Raw genomic sequence first — 20290 nt, forward strand, 5'->3', positions numbered from 1 at the left:
ATACCATGCGTAGATTAATACACTGTTGTTGAAGTGCTGGTCCAGATGGCTTTCTTGGGGGATAATTCGATGCCTGTTTACGAAGAGGGATGTCCTGCTGAGTTCAATGGAACACTGAAGTAAGAGTACATAGGACATTTGCTGCAGTCCCAAACTAGTGCCAGGAGCACATGATTCTACTCCTGTGTAATAGTTGAAAGGTAGCCTGATGGCCAGGGATGGCTCTGTCTCATGGTTGCCTTTTTTAAAAGATGGAGATGTGTCTGGTGCTGAAGGTGGGGGCATCTGTTACTGATATAACTAATTAAGAAAAGAGAACCAAAAAGCAAACATTTCACATAGACCAAATCCATGTGTGCCACTTAAAGCAGTTTTCAGCCCAGCTATTAGTGTGCAAACCACAAAGACAGTTTTCAGTCTGCTGGTGTCTAGGTTTGCCATTTGCTCGCTCACAGTAGGCAAGCCCTCACCTTCAATCCCTCACCCTTGACGATTTGAGAAGCGGGAGAAAAATGGGGGAGGAATAGCATTGATAGTGATGCTCTAGAAATTTCCCCATCTCTGTGGTAAAGCATTTATCACTCGTGCATTAATATTGAAATCACAGCAAGAAACTCTTATTTTAAAGATTGTGTCCCACCTTTTGGTCAAATGTTCCTAAACACAACGCAGATTAAGTGCAACACAAAAACAAAAAACAAGACAAAATATTGACTCGGCAGGGCTTGGACTTGCAGCTTGAGGCAGAAGCTCAGATATTCTTCCTCTTACTTTTTTCTCCCTGGGCAACTGGAAGTTGACCACAGCGTTGTTCTGTCTGGCAGGGAGGGCAGAATCAAGGTCTCTGTGGCTGCTCCTTTCTCTGGCTGATGGCTGGAGACGGATTGGACTTTCCCAAGAGATGGTGCCCTTCTTGGGAACTAGGAGAACTAGTTCCCTTCTTGGGAACTAGGAGACTAACAGATGTGATTTGCCATTGCCTGCCTCTGCATAGTGACCCTGCTCTTCAGAGGTCTCCCATCAAATTACTAAACTAATCCGACCCTGCTTAGCTTCTGAGATCTGATGAGACTGGGCTTGTTTGGCTATCCAGATCAGAGAAGGAGGCAGCTATTCCCGTTTGGCCATTAGACCAGATGAGTTTAGGGGTGGTTGTAGTAGCAGCCTTGAGAAAGGACAAAACAAGTTACAAGTGTTGATAGAGGAAAAAATAATGGCTAGACAAGAAGGTTTGTCACTGAAACCAGAGAGCTGAGGATTTCCAGGATGTGTCTGTAAAGTAGAGAATCCTGTCCTTGATGCCGGCGAGTCCTTGCCTCCTCTGTCATCTAGATGAAACATCTGCAGTTCCCTCTGCTGGCAAGCTATCATAGCCACTCTTGTATGCCATTAAAGGTATTTGAATGGAATTGAATCATAGCCACTCAGAGTAAGCCTCCAACATAGTGCTGAAAAATTGTAGTACTCATTTAGATCTGAAAAAATAAGTGTATAGATCTCATGGTTCATGATGATGAATAAACACACACGCGCATGAATTTCTTCCTGCATTTCAAAGCTCAGTAGTAAAATCTACCAGACTTCTGTTTTCATATAGCTGTGGTTTGTTTTCATTTTACATCATGGAATATTTTATGGAATGACTTTTCACCAGCCATTATAGGCTTTAAAGCAAAACACCGTTTGAATCAGAGGCTGCTGACCTTATTGCAAGCTTTTAGTGAAGAGTATTCCTCCCACTCCCAAGGTAAAAGTGAACTATGAGTGCATGCTGTGCCCCAAAAGCTGCTTTTTACATGCTGTGCACCAAAAGCTACTTTTTACATGCTGTGCCCAAAAAGCTACTTTTTACATGCTGTGCCCGAAAAGCTTGTTGGGTAATAGAACATGATTAATTAGTCCACTTGGATCCCACAGTCTCGGGGAATGGACTGCTTTGGGGAGGGAATGTGGGAAAGATCTGTGAATGTCAACACCTTTTGCTGGTGGGTGAAAGAAGCCAACCCAGCACTGACAGGATGGTGTAGCAGTGGGAATGGCAGACTAGGATCAGTGTGACACAGGTTCGAATCCCCACTCTGCCTTGGAAGCTTGCTGAGTGACCATCCGCCAGTTACTTGCAGCCTAACTTTCCTCACCAGGATGCTTGATATGAAGATAAATGGAAGAGGGGAGAACAATCTTGTAAGCCACTTTGGGTCCCCATTGGGGGAAAAGGCAGGGTATAAATGAAGTGAAGCGACTAAATAAATGGTCTCCAAATAGCATGTACCCAAGTTTATACTACCAGTCGTAAGCAGATACCCTGAACATGACTGCACTGCATTAAGAGCCTGTAGCTGATTGCTCTTCCAGTCTTTGCCTAGCATTTATCAAAACTCATTATTGATTCTGTGGGTAGATAAAGTATATTATTCTCTCATATCACCTGAGATAATCTTTGCTCCACCTTACGTTCAAACTTTCGGATGTGTGGGGCATTTATTGAAGAAGGCACTAGACACTTAATTTCAGAGGTAGCAAATGGCTATGTGCCACTGCATTTGCCACATGGTAAACACTAGGTTGTGCATTTATTTATTTATTTATTCACATTTGAATCTTGGCCTGCTTCCACTGGGTTCAGGATGGCATACGCTGGAGCGGCCCCGCTTTTATCTTCGCAATACCCCTGTGAGGTAAGTTAGATCAAGAGGAAGCAATTGGACCCAAGTCATCCACTGAATCTTCATGGGTGATTGGAATCTGGATCTCCTAGGTCTCTCTAAGCACGCAACTGTGGGTTGGTAGCACAAATCTTTTCAGAAGCAAATATTCAACTTTCTTAAACTTGTGATCTGGAGAGACTCTGAATAGGCTTTGTCTTTTGCTGGTTCTCTGTTACCTCTGCCCTGGAGACAGGTGTTCCTACCCGAGAAATGGAAACTTGTGTGTGTGTGTGTGAAAATAACATGAATCAGATTCCTCACAGAGGAAGGCTACAGATGCAAAGAGAGTCAGCACAGCAGCCTGGATTTTTCATAATCCCATCTGCACAGATAACAGGCTGTCTATCACTAAATGCAGTTTCTGGAAAGTCATCTTGAGCCCAAACATTTTCCTCTGAGCACGTACTGTTCGGAGGAGACAAAAATCAAGTCTGTGGCAGCCGTTTGTGTTCCTGAAACTTGCTTTCCCATTTCCAAAACCATAGCAACTACTGGAATAAGAAAAAAAAGTGGTCATACAAAGTACTTTTAAACTAATAAATTAAAAAAGCAACTTTTTCTTTCCTCAGAGTTAAGCCAAAAGCCATTTAAAAGGAAAAGATCCATTATCAACTGGGCCTTCTGGAGGGGTGCAGGCCCTCCACTGGACAATGCACCATCATCACCAACGTCTCCCTCATCAGGGAAGCTTTTTGGCCTTTCGCTCCCCACCATCTGCGAGAACGAGAACCTGCCTAAACCAGTCTTGGTGAGTTCTGCAGGCTGAGAACTGAAAGTTGGGTTGACTCCTTTAACTCTGGAAGAATGGCAAAGAAGTTCTAGTATACCATCAGAGGAAGTACCACAGAGTTGTGGTTTGAAAGAGTTGTTCCATCCCCTCCATCAATAGATGGATCCTGTAGGAATTAAGCAAGTTGCTTGGGGAAGGAATATGTACTTTCACAAAAGCGTCAGTCTTAATTTATCTGTTCTCCGTATCTTAAATAGGTGTAATGTTAAATAATTAATGGGACTGTTTTTAAATTGGCTTTCCATGAAAAACATGCTCAAGGCAGCGTGTGGAAGGTAATAACCAAATACTATATAAGCATAAAATCAAATGTAAAACCTGGCTGCTGGGTCCTGGCTGCTGTGAATCACCAAGGTCCCATTGAGTTGGTAGTTAAGACGTTCCCAGAGCTGTAAAAGGTGGCCAAGGAGACCAAGAAGTACTACTCTAGGTTGATCCTCCAGCACCTTTGCTGCTGCTGCAAAACACCTCCCCACTGTAGGAAAGCAGAAACTGGAGGTGGGTAGGTGATAGTTTCCATCTAGTATAGCAGTGCCCTGGCCTGGAGCCCTGGTTCTGTGCTGCTGTTGATTTGGTTTGGTTTGGTTTGGCTTGATTTGATTTGTATTCCGCCCTCCCTGCACCAGCAGGCTCAGGGCGGAAGAGTAGAGTGATGGGGAAAACCCAGGGTAATAGGCATCACACAAACACGGCAACGTCATTTCCAGCACAAACCCAGAAGTTACATTGCCACAATGACATCACCTCCAGGTTCGTGCCAGAAGTGACGTTGCAGCTTTGGTATGTCTGTTAGCAATCCCAGCACCCACTGGTTGCAAGTGCTTGGCTGAGAGCCCTACTTTCATCCCAGTTTCTATATACCCAGGGTGATCTGGGTCCCCAAGGCCTTAATGGCTCAGTGAATTGGTAGTTCAATATTAGTTGGTAATAGACCTCCTCTTCTTCCCACGGTTGCTGGGCCTACACATGCCGTGGAATGAGGCGAATAGAATGACTATACCATTTCGGATTGCCGGTTCCAGTTTTAGAAATTCCTGGAAATTTGGGGGTAACACCTGGAGACAGTGGAATTTGGGAAGGGACCTCAGTCGTGTATAATGCAGCGAGTCCACCCTACAAAGCAGCCATTTTCTCCAGGGGAACTGATCTCTGTAGTCTGGAGATCAACTGTAATTCTAGGAGATCTTCAGGCAACCTTAATACCATTTCAGACTACGGGCGGGCCAGGTGTGTGTGTGTGTGGGGGGGGACACTTCTTTTGAATTCTCCTCCAATTAAAAAACAAACAAACCTGGAAATGGAAAGCTAGTACATCAAGAAGATGGTTTTAGCTCAGCCTTTTGTTGTGGTGCTAGTTTTCAGGGAGATTTTTTAAAGTAGGGAGCGTTCAAAAATGTAGATCCCACCTGCAGTCTCAAGAGATCCACCCATTCTGAAAAAGAAACCCTGTTTTTAAGAAGTCCAAAGCCTGCTCAAAGCACCAGATGAGGTGGCAGGGCAAAAATCTACACTGAAGTTTGAAGTCCTCTTTGAGTCTCGGTGAGAAAGGTGGACTATAAATAAAATAAATAAATGTGTGTGTGGCAATTAAGGAATGCAGAAGGGGAGAACCAAAGATCTGCAAAAAAAGCCAGTGTGTACTCCGGGAGGGAGGTGCACCCGTACACAGTGTTAGCTGGCTCGCCAAGCCGTATAGCGAATTTGTCTACAGGCCAAAGCTGTGTAAGTCCTTGAGTCAAGCAAGCAGTACTGATGTTCCAGTCCTCCTTACTCCATTTGCATCATGGCCTCCCTCTTTCAGAAATGTTAGTCGCCAACCATGGCTCTCTGTTCTTTCTTTTTCAGGATATGCTTTCCTTTCTCTATCAAGAGGGGCCTTTCACCCGAGGTATTTTCAGACGTTCAGCAAATGCAAAATCCTGCAGGGAGCTGAGGGAGAAACTAGACTCAGGAGCTGAAGTGCACTTACTCTGCGAGTCCATATTTGTGACAGCGTCTGTGTTTAAGGTGGGCAGAAATCTCCCTCTTTTGGGCTCTTCTTCACTCTGGCGTGAGTCCCATAAAAGAGCTGCATTTCTACTGAGCTAAGCCAAACGTGCAATCCATCTAGCCTGACTAGCAGCAAGATTTTAATTCTAATTCTCCAGGTGCTGAGGCAGAGCCCAGCCTGACATCCAGAGATCCAGACAGGTGCCAGGGCTTTAATCTGGGGCCCTTTAAATGTAAAGCCTTCCCTGTACTACAGGGATATTTTCACAGTTCTGCCGCTCTTAAAGAGCTGAATCCTCCAACTTTCCCATGTGCAAATCCCCCTTGGAAATCACTGGAAGAGCAGGATTTCATTCTGCAAATATGCCATAGACGGCCAGGCTGTCTATGGACTTGGGTATTTAGTACTTTCTACAAGCAAAATGCATTAACTGCTGAGGTGCCAATTTGGATTTGTGGGACAAGGCAAAGCTCCAAAGGCGTTCTCTTCAATATATTCGAAATTAAAGGCTTTTGACACTTGAAAGACCAGCCTGTCTGTTGAGACATGAGCCTTTGTGAATCAGAGCCCTCTTCGTCAAAGGCTGTGAAAGCTTATGCCCCTTAGTACGCTTGAGCTGCTTTGCAGAGGCAGTGAACTGGGGATGGTCAGTGTTCAGGTTGTAAGAACCTCGGCTACCAGAGAGTGAAGATTTCGTTATTTGTTTGCCACCTTTGGTCTCTCACCCTTCTTCCAGAGAGCTCAGAAGGATTTGTTTTATAGCCAGGTAGGTATTTAAACTCAGATCTTCCTGGTATGACACCACACTGACCGATAGCACATTAAGAGGAGACTACAGGGTTGTCCCCCCCCCCCCCCAGTGTCAGACTCTTTAGTTCCAGCTTCATTTACCAAGTGGGAAGCTGTTCATTACTGTTAAGGTGCATCCAGACGAGACCTAATTATTTAATGCTGGGCTGGTGGGGACAGTCTATATGAGCTTAAAAGAGACAAGGGTACAGACTTGGGTGTCAACTGTATTGCTCCTTCTGCCCCTTCAGCAACTGATGGCTCATCTGTTTTGTTCTCCTTTCTCACTCAATAAGGATTTTCTTCGTAATATCCCAGGCAGCATATTCTCATCCCAGCTCTGTGAGCAGTGGGTCTCCTTAATGGATGAAGGAAACTGTGAAGAAAAGATAAAAAACATCTGCAGGTAGAATTATTTGTGTGATTCCTTCTGCCACTTCCAAAAATACATACAGCTTCCAAGCTGTGTTTCATAACCTTAGATTCGTGTTGCTTGATTGCTTACCTAGCTAAGCACTCTGTTTGGGTCTCCTTGTCATAATCTGCTCATTGCATGATTTTTAAGTGAATTTAGGCTACAGATCCCCGTGTTTTTAACAGAGAACACGGGAATTGAATATTTATTTGGAAAATTCCTTTCCCCATGAAATGGAACTTGCATCCCAAGTAAAGGGCTCAGCTGTGATGGTGGGGGGAAACTTGGGGCTAATTTTGTGCAAACACAGTGTTGTGTTTTACAGGGTTACATTTCTGTGTTTCTAGGCTAATGGAACAGCTCCCCAGGGCCAATGTGGTTTTGTTGCGTTACCTCTTTGGAGTGTTATACAGCATAGAGAAACAGTCTGAAGACAACCAGATGACTGCATTTAACTTAGCTGTTTGTATTGCACCCAGCTTGCTCTGGCCTCCAGCTCCTGCAAGCCCCGGGACAGAGGGCGAATTCACAAAGAAGGTTAGTTCAGCTAAGGTTAAGTCCTCTTCTGCCAGTCTGAAGTATCTTTGAAGAAATGTCCTTGAACAAAATAGTAACCCCCTCCCCCCCGCAAATCTTTGCACACTTTCTACAGGCTGGTCTTTGTTTCCTGTTTGAAGAGCTGGCAGGGGTTCTTTGCTAGAAAGATGGGAAAGGACTGTGAGCACATGGTGCAAAATTCCTAGTAGATGCCAGTCATGGAGTATCAGCTTCTCCTTTCCAACACACACTGCATTCAGATCTCAACCCAGGTCATACGGATTCAGAGGCAGGACACCAAGACATATTTGCCATTAGCTTCTCAGAGGCCAGTTCATACATTCAGCATTCAGCTGGATCAAGAGGCAAAACCATTCCTGTGCTGTACTAAGTGTGGGGTTGCATGGCTGAATACTCTCCCACAGAACAACCTCCTTGCAAGTGGAACATTCATTCTGTTGGATTCAATTTACCCTTCCTTTTGACATACAATGTCAGTGGATTTTATTTGCAAATGATATCCAAGAGTGACTCCCCCCCCCCCCCCAGCCTGAATGGTATCACAGAATTCTGATAATAAACTGGCCTTAAGCCTGTGCTAGATCCTTTTTACATTGATGATTTAATCTTGTGTAAAGTTTTGTCTAGATGCTATAGAATCAGGAGCCACCATCAAAGGTGATGAAATCAGCCAGTCCTCCTACATTTCCTTTTTTCCGGAGCTGACCTATAACTCTGGCAGGACAGACTGCAGTCCTGTCTTGGGAAGCAGCCTAGAACAGGCAGGTTGCACTAGGAGGATTTGTGTGGGAAGAAAAGAACTGGCACTGAGCTGGGATTTCATACAGCTGACAGGAGGGAGGCAAGGCAAATGTTCTAGGGCTGAGCAAAAGAGGAAGGCGTGGAAGGAGTCTGCTCCATGCCAAGGAAACAGTCAGGACTGGAAGGGAGGCCTGTTCTATTTCAAGAAGTTCATTATGTTATAATATTAACTTACATGATCCTTAATGTATAAAAGAGCCATTTACCTAACGGCACATTCTTTCACAGCACAAAGCTTTGGAATTGAAAATGAGACACTGTTTACATCAAGGAGAATGTAAAAATGGGAGAGGGGAGAGGTGCTGCCACCACTTTGGAATGGATGACTTGGTTGCAAAACTATTGTAAATTTTTGGTCAATATTTTGCTGTTGGTTGCAGGTTTCTGTCCTTGTCCAGTTTCTGATTGAAAATTGCTGCAGGATTTTTGGAGAGGAAATTACTTCCATCTTTGCAGCTATAGTGCCCAAAAATGACAACAGAGAAGACGGTTCAGGTAAAAAAAATGGAGGGGGTGGGTGACACTTGACATTTTGGCTTCAGGTTCCGTGGAGCTGCTTTGGTGCCGTGTCTGTGGCAACTGTAATCTATGTTCAAGGTCACAGTATTGTACAGTGAAGTGTATATAGGATGAGAGATCCTTCTGTGGCTATTCACCATGATGTCTTAATGGAACCTCCGTGTTCAGAGGCAATACCCCTATGGCTGCCAGTGCTGGGGGAGCTCCCCCAGGAGGAGGTTTTGGCCACCGTTCTCTACTTTTCTAAGCCTTCCAAGGGCAAAGGGTTGGCCACTGTGTGAAACGTGATGTTGGACTAGATGGACCGCTGATACGATAATGAAGATACTTGAACATTTGTGTGACTATAGACAACCATCTGACCATATGGGGATGTTTGGCTTACTGTAAAAGTAGTGCAATAAAGGTGGTCCTCAGCTGGTTTTCTGATATTCTGTGGTTGCTGTTGATTTACCCCTGGTTCCTGACTCTTTTGTCTCTACAAATGAAGGCATTAGTTGTCCTTTTACTTCATACTTCCTAGTTATTTATCTCCTGAGCCTTGTGTATTGGTAAATAGCAGACACAGGGAGCTGGGGATAGGGAGACAGAGAGCTGTGGAGGGCCATTTGAGGTCAAGAAATTGCCAAGAGAGAAATCACAGAGGAAAAGGATAAAAACTTCCCTCTGTACCACCCAGTTTGACTTTGAGGAGTGGGGCTGGTGTTTAATACCAACGACTGATCAGAACATTCTGTTAGCAGAGTCTCAGGCTTGGATCTTATGTGTAAGTTCTGTTTGCACTAGCTAATCTTGCTGTTGAGTGCATTTCTTTATGTGCCAGTTCTTCTTTTTGCACAAGGGCTGATTGAAAACCATTGCTCTTACCCAAAGCGAAGTACTAGCGCAAGAGGAAGTGTGATCCACAGTAGTTTTGTGCACAGAACTTGTTCGTAGAATGCAAGGCCCACAGTCTAATCTAGTTTGGTGCTGAGCACCCTGGAGCCAGTTACTGTCTCTCAGCTGAGCCCTACTTCACAGGATGATTGTGAGAGTGAGATCAAGAACATGGAATCATGCCGGACACTGCAAAGAGATAACTGAAATGGTTCCTGTTTTTAATATTGGGGGACGCTGCTTTTCATTGAACAGACAACACCTCATGACGTGCTAACACCTATTTTGTAATCTTACAGATCTCTCCTCTTTTCATCTGAACGACTCCTCTTACGACAGTTTGGAAAATGAGTTGAATGACTGCACAGATTCCTCATTTACCAACCTAATCAAAAAACGTGGTCAAGAGAACAGGAGCAGAGATTCTGTTTTGACCCTAAGTGATTGTGACTTGGACCCGCCAGAAACAGAAGGCGCTCAGATCAAATTGCCGGCCAAATCACAGCCAGTGTCCATTTCTGCTGGCTTCCATCACAAATCTCCATCACGGGAACATTCTGAGAATGAATCTTTGTGCTCCATCACATCAGGATACTCATCAACCACCCTCTCGGATGTTCTCAAAAGCTCAAGAAGACACAGGCGCTGCTCTGAACCCACTATCGGCCTTTGTGCCTCAAAGTTTACTCCAGTCGGTGGGTTCCATGAAAGTGCCGTACGTAAAGCCAGCTGTGATGCTGTTTTGTCCCATACAGATGAAGACTGTCTTAAGCAGCTTCGCTCGCTACAGGTGGAAGGCCGGAAGCTTATCAACCAGAGTTTGGTTATGGGCATAGATGTGGGCAAGAATGTTACAGAAAGCCACAGCAGCGAAAAGAAAGACACATCTAACCGCCTTCTGCTACCACCTCCTCTTAGGCTGAATATTAGTTCAAGAACTAGCTGTTCTAGTCTGTCATCTCCTGGTACTTCCCCTTCTGGGTCTTCAATGAGTTCTCTAGACAGTGCTTTTTCACAGTTTTCGGACTACTCAGTATTTACCCCAACTGAGACCTCCTCTCCTTTGGACTGCACTTTTCACCCTCCAAGGAAATATGGAGATCTTTCCCCAGATTTTAATCCTTTCTCAGGTATCCACCATGGGTCAGGGGCTGGCTCTTTTCCTACTCAAACTACTAGCAGCCATAGCAGCAACTTGTTAAGCATTAAAAAAGAGAGCCTGGAGTGGCCTCCTCATAAAAGCCTCGTCACCCTTCATCCCAGCACGTGGCTAAAAAGCGGGGCTTCCACCATGAAAAACTGGACTCTTCGAAAAAGGGAGAGGGTCTCCAAGCAAGAAGAGAAGAAAAAGAGCTCCACTAAAATATCTGTGGAGACAGAAATGTGTCCTTCAGATATGTGTGAGATGAATTTATATCAAGGGCAATGCCACGGAATGGAAAATCCTGTTACAACCGTAAGTGTTAATGCTGCATCACTGAACCAGGAAAACAGTTCTTCTCAGGGAGCTGGGCAGCTTGGCGGTATTCCCTTTTGTCCAGGGGAAGTCAAAGACAAGAGGTTGAAGGCCTTGGAGCTTTTGGCTGAACAAAGTAAAGAAGAGGAAGAGGAGGAAAGTTCTTCAGTTTTTCCTTCTCATAAAAGACAGCCTTCCAGTACAAACCCAAGTACCAAACATAAACTGAAGCCAGATGCTGCATTCAGCACTGAAAATCAACATAAGGCCAAGGAAAACTTCAATGAATCTGTGATTTCCTCAGAGGCTGAAGTGAAAGATTCCAAGGGTGGTAAATTTTTGTCACGTGTAGAGTCCAAATTTGCCAGTGCTGGTGACTCTGAAAGAGACTTGTGTTGCTCTTCGGAACTCACAAAAGCCAAGGGGGAACTTTTGATTAGATCAAATTCTAATACTTGTTTCCCAAAATCAGAGGGTGGGAGTGATACCGGCAATAGAGAGTGGATGAAAAAGCTATGTGCTGATCCCAAGTTTGAGGAAATTGACCAAAAGTTTTTTAGTGAGGAATCTTACGTTTGAGAAACAGCCTGTGTCAAAAGAACTGTATTTCAGAAATTTTTATAATTTTTGTTTGGTGTGATTATCCCAGGAGGATATATTCTCTCTTGTCAGGGGCTTTAGTGGAACTCATGCTGTATGAGGAATTAACAGAATGACTTTCCTGGAGACAATATTATGGATTCAGAAACTTTTGGTGGCCTCTGGGGAGGCTACGACAAAACCTTAAGAAGCATTCTCAGCTCCACAACTTGAGTCTGCTTTGCTATTCAGTCACTCCTGTATGTTTTAAACACTATAAATCTGTTTTGTGTCCGTTAGTGATTTGGATGTAGTGTGGGGAGGTCATGCTGAACTCCATAGCTGTGGTATTGTTGTGCAGTTTTGAAGCTGATGGTCCCTTATATTGTCCTCCAAGGGAAAAGGTTTAATGTTTTTCTATGTTTTACAAGGCAACCGCTCAATAGTTTCAGTCATTTTTCCTCTTGCAGCAAAAGAAGAACATTTTAAATGAAGCATATAATTCCTGAACCTCCTATAACTTACAATGCCAAGTTTTTTGTGTGTATGTCACTTACTGTGCTCCATTTGGATGTTACATTTTGGTTTCCAATTGTGAACAGTTTCTCAATGATAATGCTGTCAGATGGCATTGTGTATTGTCGTCGTCGTTCTTGCCAGCTGAACTTATGTAATTTTTATTATATACCATTGAAATAATCTTTATTATAATATATTGAAAGTCATGCATTATCTTAAAAATGCTTTGAGATTGTATAATATATCTTGATAAAAATTTTGCTATTGTATATGTTCCCAAATAAATGTGTATTTTTGTACTTGCGGAACATGCTGCTAACTTTTTGGGTGGTGAAGGGCTCTGGTGGTGATGTGTATGCATTTCATGGTGTATTTGAAATAAACATTCTGCTATAAAGCTGATGGGATGAGAACTCTTGGGGAAAGAGCGTTCTTCTTTGCGGTCTCTCTGCTGCCCCACACATGGGCTCTCTACGCCTGTGCAGATTTATAGTCTCATTTCAAATGTTGTGCTTTATAGTGTGATTTTGGTCAGCATTGGCTGATGGGTGGAAGTAGCCAACAGAAGTGGATATACTTTTTGGTCTCCTTCCTAATAATGTTTGGGCTTTACCATTTCAGCTCACAGATAGGTAAACTGAATGCTCCTCCACAGAAATCATGTCTCCGCATAAATGTTGCAAGAAGAGTCCTAACTTCCCTTTCTCCCTAAATGTCTACGTTCAGGTTTCCTCACCTGCAGCCAGAAGTGGGATAGCCCAGACCCCAGCTGACTACCTCAATAAAAACTAGGCCTCTTTTGAATGGTACTGCCTTCAAGTGCTTCATGTCTGCCTATACATACAGCAACCTGTGCTAAAATTCTTCTAACTGTACCTTTTCTAGCCTACTTTGGTGGAAACTAAATGGCTACTGTTAGCTGACTATTGTATAATTGCACAATAATTCCAGAGGGGTAGCTATGTATGCATGTATGTATGTTAGCCTGTCGAAGCAAAATAAAACAGTACTCCAGTGGCACCGTAAAGACTAACACGCATAAGCTTTCATGAGCCAAATCTCAATCAGATACATTCAAGACAGCTACGTTGGAATGAATTTTGTGGGTTTTAGAATGTCACTGGACTTCTGTTACAGTTACACAAAGAAGCTGTGCATTTTTAGGCCTGCACATAGTGCAGCCCATAAGCTAAGCAGGACTTGATCCATGCTCTCCTAGCTTTATTATTTATTGTTGTGGGCATGTGGTGCTGTGGCTAAAGCAGCTTCCTCCTGCCAGGGTGCTGGGGGACAGCCATGCAGCTCTTGCCTTGAAATCGCACCAGCTTTCTTAATGTGGTGATGACATCTAGGCCCAGTGAGGTTGTTAGGCGTTGGATGTCTGGTGAAAAAAATCTGGCTGCTACAATATTTGTCTTGTTACTGCTTGTTACATGCTAACATTTTTCTAGGGCTTGAGGGGGTGCTTTTTAATATATCAAAATAAATGTGCAACGTGATCCTAGCATCTTTTTCCTAGGGAATAATAGTTGCCGGAGGAGAACTAGAGCTGAGAAATAAGGGGGGGGGGTGGAATTTAACCCTTCTCCCACTGCTGCTTCTCCACTCTAAATCATTCTCTTCTGAATCGCCACACAGTGCTCCAAACATGTTTAGAACCCCACTAGAAAAAGTGGTTGCTGGGAATGACTTGGAATCAAGAAACAGAAAATAGGGGAAGGGTTAAGTACATCACCTGTTTCTCTACTCCTAAACCCCCTTCCAAAGTTGGTGTTCCCAGGAAAACTGGTAACCAAGCTTTTATTTATTAGAGTTATATTCTGCCTTTCTTCCATATGATATCCAAGGTAGAGTCCTAGGAGATCTCGGCCAGACCCACTCCTGCACAGTGTTGTGTGCCTCCCAGCAGTGCCTTGGAACTCTTTGGTTAGAGGCATATGCAATGCATTATTTAGCCTCAAGCTACCTGAGGAGAAGTGGGAGAAAAACAAGTAAGTAAATCTTCCTGCTGGTGTCATAAATAACACTCCTTTCATTGGAAAAGTATTTTCTGACCTGTTGGGACATTGAATGAAGAACTTCTTAAACTACGTAATTTCTGTGGTGTGGAGCTGATATTCCTGGCACTCAGAGCAACCAAGGCTACCCCTATAATGCCAGGGAATGTGTGAGAGCAGCCAGGAATTCCCCAAGTGAAATGAGTTCGGTAGCAGTGGAGCAGCTAGTTAGAACCTCTGGTGCAGAGATGGTTTGTAAACAGGAGGGGGCTGTCCAGATTGTTCATGCATATCTGAGAGCCAAGCTACAAGTGACGAATTACACTGGCCTGGCAAGTGAACAGACTCACGTGTATTCCGCCCTGTTCACTTGCCATTCACTTGATCAAGTGGAGAGCAAGTGAATGGCAAGTGAACAGGGAGGAATACACGTGAGTCTGTTCACTTGCCAGGCCAGTGTAATTCGTCACCTGTAGCTTGGCTCTGAGCTGGTAGCAGGCTTCTTCTTGCTGCTGAGGCTAGACAATGAGTGCCTCCTCCTCCCCAGGCAGATAATGACTTCTGCGAACCAAACACCTTCTTTGCACAATTCCTCCCCTTCTGAAGATAAAAAGGTGGGGAGGGCAATTCCACTGCAGTGAGAGCCACTGCAGTACAGTTCCAGGTGGGCAGCTGTCAGTCTGTAGCAGAACAAAATTCAAGTCTGGTAGCCCCTTGAAGATGAACAATGCTTTCCGAGGTATGAGCTTCTATAAGTCAAAGCTCACATGTTATCTTTCACCTTGGTATCTGACAAAGTGAGCTAAAGCTTGTGTGTGTTATGTGCTTTCAAGTCACTTCCAACTTACGCTACCCTATGAATTAACTATCTCCCAAGCTTATTATCATTGACAGACTTACTCAGGTCGTGCAAATTGAAGGCTGCTGCTTCCTTTATTGAGTCAGTCCATATCTTGTTGGGTCTTCCTCTTTTCCTACTGCCTTCAACTTTTAATGAAAGCATAAACCGTGGAAAATGTTGTTGGTCTTTAAGATGCTACTGGACTTGGATTTTGTCCCAGTGTAGCTAAAGGGTCAGACTAGGAAACTCAGGTTCAAATCCTGACATTGCCATGAAAGTTCACAGAGGTGACCTTGAGCCAGTCACTGTTCCTCAGACTAACCCTACTGCCACAAGCCTGTTGTATAAAATGGGGAAGGGATACACCTTGATTGGCACCTTGGAGGAGATGGGATAAAAATGTACTGGATAAATGGACTTTCTGAACAATTTCAGGCATTCAGGAAGCTTGGCTCTTGGGTGATGTCAATTGCATGGTGGGGGCGGGATGGCTGCGTTGCTCCCCAGGTATGAATGAGTGGGAGGGCTTAGTCTTAACTTCACAGCAGCAACCATGAACCCCTCACACACACACACCCCAAAATTCCTTTCAGCAGATCTGCTCGCCACTTCTTTTTGTTCTCTCTCCATTATGCGTCTTACAGATTGCTTAAGACTGGGCAGCACTTTCTGAGAGAGAGAATGGCTGCAGCAAAAACACCCACATTTCCAAACCTAAAAGTCTTTTTTAATGAAAAGGAGCCAAAGATTCAAAGTGGAGGCAGCAAGACTGGCTCAGTTTGTTTTATGACACATCCTGTAAATGTAAGGAGCACGTTTCTAAATTCTAAAGAAAACAGCTGGGATTCTTAAAATGATATCAAAAGTTCCTGAGCCGAAGGGGAGGGGAGCTGCTTTGTGGGCTCAGAACAGCCCACGTGCCATATGATTCCCTCCATTGTGATCATATGGAAGGACACACAAGGAGCTATTATTTATCCTTCTCGTATGAATATCCCTGGGGTGGTTTAAGAAAAAATGATTGAGAGGCAGAAAAAGTAGAAATAAAACATTCTCTTATTTTAAGAGCTAATCTCCTGCGACATGAGGTTACAATGAATCTCTTTCTATCGTTAAGAGCTGTATTCTTTAATTCTGAGAAAAAGTAATCTTTAAAAAGCTTCACAGTTTGGTTCACACGTTGTGTGGCAGCAAAACTTGTTTTCCAATCAAGGGTTCCCTGCGGGTGGTTGCTGGCAATCCGGTGTCTCTGACAAGTGTCCTTGTGTTACACTGTTTGAGTTTGAGGCTGGAGCCCTCAACCCGTAAGATGATCCAGATGCTAAACCCCTACAGATGGCAATTTAAAATATGGAAGGAACCCACAGATGCTCAAATGCAGAAAAGAAGAAAGCCTGGGGAAGTAGAAAGAGAATTACAACCTGCCTCCCCACAGAGTGTTCAAGGCAGCTGACAAGCAATTTAAAAAGAACAAAAATGCAAATGACAGCCCAAGCAGACAATAATACTTCATTTGGACCCAACAAATCCATACAAAATTCGCTAAAACATGGGCTGCAGGGAGAATTCTGTAGCGTTGAACATTAACAACGCTGCTACTGCTCAGAATAAATTTGCTCCATCTTCTAAAGGCATCTATCACAAGAGACAAGCAGATGCACATTTCAGAAAGGGATGCAAACCATGTCAAGAAAACATAACCTGGCACAGCGGAGATATCTCCCCAGCACACTTTAGTGCTGGAGTCTGGTCCAGAACCTAGGAAGGGTGGCTAGAAGGTACCAGGCATCAGCCCCGTTGTCCTGATACAAACAGGAGACGGCAAGCCCCATTTGAATTCTTGACTCTCTGAGTTAGCAGCTGCCTGCTATTATTATTTCCAGATGTTACCGGATACCTTTTAGGATATACTTCAGGATTAAAATCCATTTCAAATACTTTAGCATATGAGACTATACCCTGTCTTTTGCCCCAAAGGAAACCTGTGAAGGTCAAGGTTTTAAATGCTATTTAAACGGAAGGAGCATGCTGCATAGTTCAACCACAGCAGTCTCTACACCAGCCTTCTATTAACAGTCTGAGCCCAAGTCCCTTCTAAATACAGTTCTTGCATAGAAGACATCAAGGAAAGGGGATAAAAAAAAAACGTTTACATGTTACCAGGAATAGGAGAAATGAGGTTCAGTAATGAGGCTTAAAAGTATTTACAGATAACACACATCTGTTGATGGGCACATTAAGTTATAATGTTTCAGATGTTTAGCCCTTAGGTACACAGAATAGTTAACAGCCAAGCTTTTATTCTTGTAGAGAAGGCTGGCCTTCCCTCAATCTCTGGATTCTCACAGTGTAAAAAATGTGAGCTTTTCCCAAAACTACACATCATTAGACAGTTACTGTCTGAAACGAGGCCCTAAGACATCCACAGACTCTCCCAAAATGTTTACTATGCTAGCCTGCTGGGCCACAAAAGTCAGGCTGCAATTTTTATTATCTCCTGAGACAGGTCCTCTCCCACTTAATACAGTGCCTATCACCATACATGCACTGTTTTAGCCTTCTTACAGACTCAGGATCTCACCACACAAGACAAAATACACTCAAATTATAGAGGTAATTCGAGTGTATTTTGTAATTCAAGTGTATTGGGGTGTAATTTGAGTGTAATTCAAGTGTATTTTGTTTCGTGTGGTTTGACCCTCAGACAGGATCCCTGTAGCCACCCTTTCTCTGAAAGCTCAGGCCCAATCTGATCAGAGCTGACAGTGTAACAGATTTTTATTGTGTTTGGATGTTTCCTTTTTTTCCTGTTGCTGTTGCTTCTTCCCAAGCCGCCTGATGCCTGCACCATTTTAAATCTACGTATCTGCTCAGTATTCCACACAGAACATTTACAAGGCAAAGCCTTAAGGTTATTGCCCAAGACATCTTTTTTCCTCCTCCATCACCCCCTTTTTAAAACATCCAGATAGATGAGGAGTTCTGCAGAGTTTGAAAATTTGCACACTGGTATTCCTTGGCTTTATGTTTTTGGATTTTGCCTTTGAGTAACACAACCACCTGCAACCCTTTTGCATAGGTGAGCTTTTGCTCTCTTTGTTGAGTCTACTCACATGTGAGGAATGGCTGTTTGTCTCCCTAGACAGCATGGAGGGCTTTTGATCCTTCCATCCAGGGCTTTTTTTCAGAGGGAACACAGGGGAAAGGAGTTCCGATACCTCTTGAAAATGGTCACATGGCTGGTGGCCCCGATCCCTGATCTCCAGACAGAGGGGAGTTGAGATTGCCCTCTGTGCTGCTGAGCGGCGCGTAGAGCAATCTCAACTCCCCTCTGTCTGAAGATCAGGGGGCGGGGCCACCAGCCATGTGACCATTTTCTCGGAGGGCAACCCACTGAGTTCTACCACCTCTTTTGCTAGAAAAAAGCCCTGCTTCCATCTAATGCCAGACTAGAGTATATGAGCAGATGGAAGGGTGTGTGTAGACAAGGAACATCCTGTGTTTGTTGCTGACCCACAACTTCATGAAAAAATATTTTGAGCTCAAGTTGTGAGAACCCGAACATGAGGTACTGAATCAGCAACTTCCTGAAAAGGGAATGAATGAGGAACAGAGCATCCAACCAGTGCTAGCCCGGGGGTGGGGGGATTGGTTATCCTAGCTCAATACAAAAATGGTTGGTATATATGGTTAGTTGTGGGTGAAGGGGGGGTGGAGTTACACCCATCAAATTTTCCATTGGGAGAATTCAGTAGATGGCATTTTCTCTTGCTGATTTCCACATTTGGCCCTAGGAAGACATTTCATCCATGTTGAGAGGTTCCCTGCTGACCCTGTGGGAGATGGGTTGACTCAGAGCCAAGCTACAAGTGATGCCTTACACAGGTTGGACACTTGTCAGCTTCCCTCAAGTTTTGATGGGAAATGTAGGCATCCTGGTTTTACAGCTTGGCTCTCCATTACAGCTGCAAGACCAAGATGCCTACATTTCCCATCAAAACTTGAGGGAAGCTGACAAGTGTCCAACCTGTGTAAGGCGTCACTTGTAGTTTGGCTCTCAGTTGCTTGTGTCATCTGTATCTGGGAGGAGAATTTCACTACGCTTCTGCCAGCAGCAAGTCAAAAAGCTTGAGGAAGCAAGTGAACAATTATTTCTCCCAGTGGCAGGAGGATGCCATCTGCTTACTATTTATTTAGTTAGCTACTTCATTTATACAACAACTTTCTCCCCCAATGAGGACCCAGACCAGCTTACATCATTCTCCTCTCTTCCATTTTATCCTCACAAAAACCCTTTGAGGTAGGCCAGTCTCTGTGTGTGAGTGACTGGTCCAAGGTCACCCAGTGAGCTTCCATGGCAGAGCGGGGATTGGAAGCTGGGTCTTCCAGATCCTATTCCAACATACTAACCAATCCATTACAATGGCTCGCTTATAAAAGGGCAAGTTACCACTTGGTTAAATGGTTATCGGTATTCAGTTATCTGCTCTCACAAAGCTTGTGCTTTTTAACACAATATGTGATACTGTTTTCCTAAGTTCCTTACAACAGCCCTGGGAAGAAGGGAAAACTGAACATGGGGGCGGAGGGGGGGGAGAAAAGGGTAACTTGGCTAGCGGGTGGGAAGGAGAGAAGAAAGCCGAAAAACAAGGGGCTACAGGGGATGGGGCTTTCAGGGAAGGAAAAAAGGGAATACTGGGAAAAGGGGGAAATTCAATAACCCCTGCAAGTCCTTGCAGGTCCCCCACTTGTCATTATCTAATGATGCAGACTGTCTTACATTTTTAAAACATACTACACATTTTGGCCAAGGAAAATCTTGCCTTAAAAAGCATTTCAGTCATTCCAAAATAGAAAATATTTAATAACAAGTTTTTCCTAATTGTTCCCCCAATTTTCCATCAAAAAAATTGGGAAAACTCTGGGAAAAAAACAGGTGACATTCAGGAAGGTGTGCAAGACAATTCAGAGAGCATTTGGTAGAAACTAAACTTTTGGCAGATTTGTCTATATTTTAGAATTTATGTGTTTCTATTTTGGCTGTGTGTCCTTGCAACTTGTTACATTATTAGTCACCCTGAGTCAAAGGAAATAAGTTGGGATATAAATATTTTAAACAGACACACAGTGAATGTGAAAGTCAACAAGACAGTAAATATAGAGTTACTACTCTAAACAACAACCAAATGCCAAGCCTTTCCTCCCTTCTCCTTTGTACCATCTAGTAGAACCCACGTTTTACATAGCCCCCCCCCCCACAACTCTCTATATCATTGGTTAGTGGTGGTGATGAGAAAATATAGAATGTCATGATGTTACAACACAACATAAATGTTTGGTGAATTGTGACAGCCTGTGGCTATAGACAATAAACTCTTTTGACTTTGACTAAACTCTACTAGCTATTACTGAATGGAAGGGCTGGGGTATAACATCCCATCACTATTTTTGC

General features: G+C 43.8%; 1 protein-coding gene across 1 annotated transcript in view; it reads left to right on the forward strand.

Annotated features, from left to right (window-relative positions):
* ARHGAP20 (Rho GTPase activating protein 20) overlaps positions 1 to 12271 on the forward strand; it is a 106289-nt gene extending 94018 nt beyond the window's left edge. The window contains exons 10-15 of the mRNA XM_054974447.1: positions 3278 to 3456; positions 5344 to 5505; positions 6574 to 6683; positions 7040 to 7229; positions 8432 to 8546; positions 9746 to 12271. Coding sequence (XP_054830422.1) covers positions 3278 to 3456; positions 5344 to 5505; positions 6574 to 6683; positions 7040 to 7229; positions 8432 to 8546; positions 9746 to 11481 — 2492 coding nt within the window. The 3' untranslated portion in view covers positions 11482 to 12271. The remainder of the gene's footprint in view (positions 1 to 3277; positions 3457 to 5343; positions 5506 to 6573; positions 6684 to 7039; positions 7230 to 8431; positions 8547 to 9745) is intronic.
* Positions 12272 to 20290: the final 8019 nt, after the last annotated feature.

Source organism: Eublepharis macularius, chromosome 3, assembly GCF_028583425.1.
Source record: "Eublepharis macularius isolate TG4126 chromosome 3, MPM_Emac_v1.0, whole genome shotgun sequence".
Taxonomy (NCBI): domain Eukaryota; kingdom Metazoa; phylum Chordata; class Lepidosauria; order Squamata; family Eublepharidae; genus Eublepharis; species Eublepharis macularius.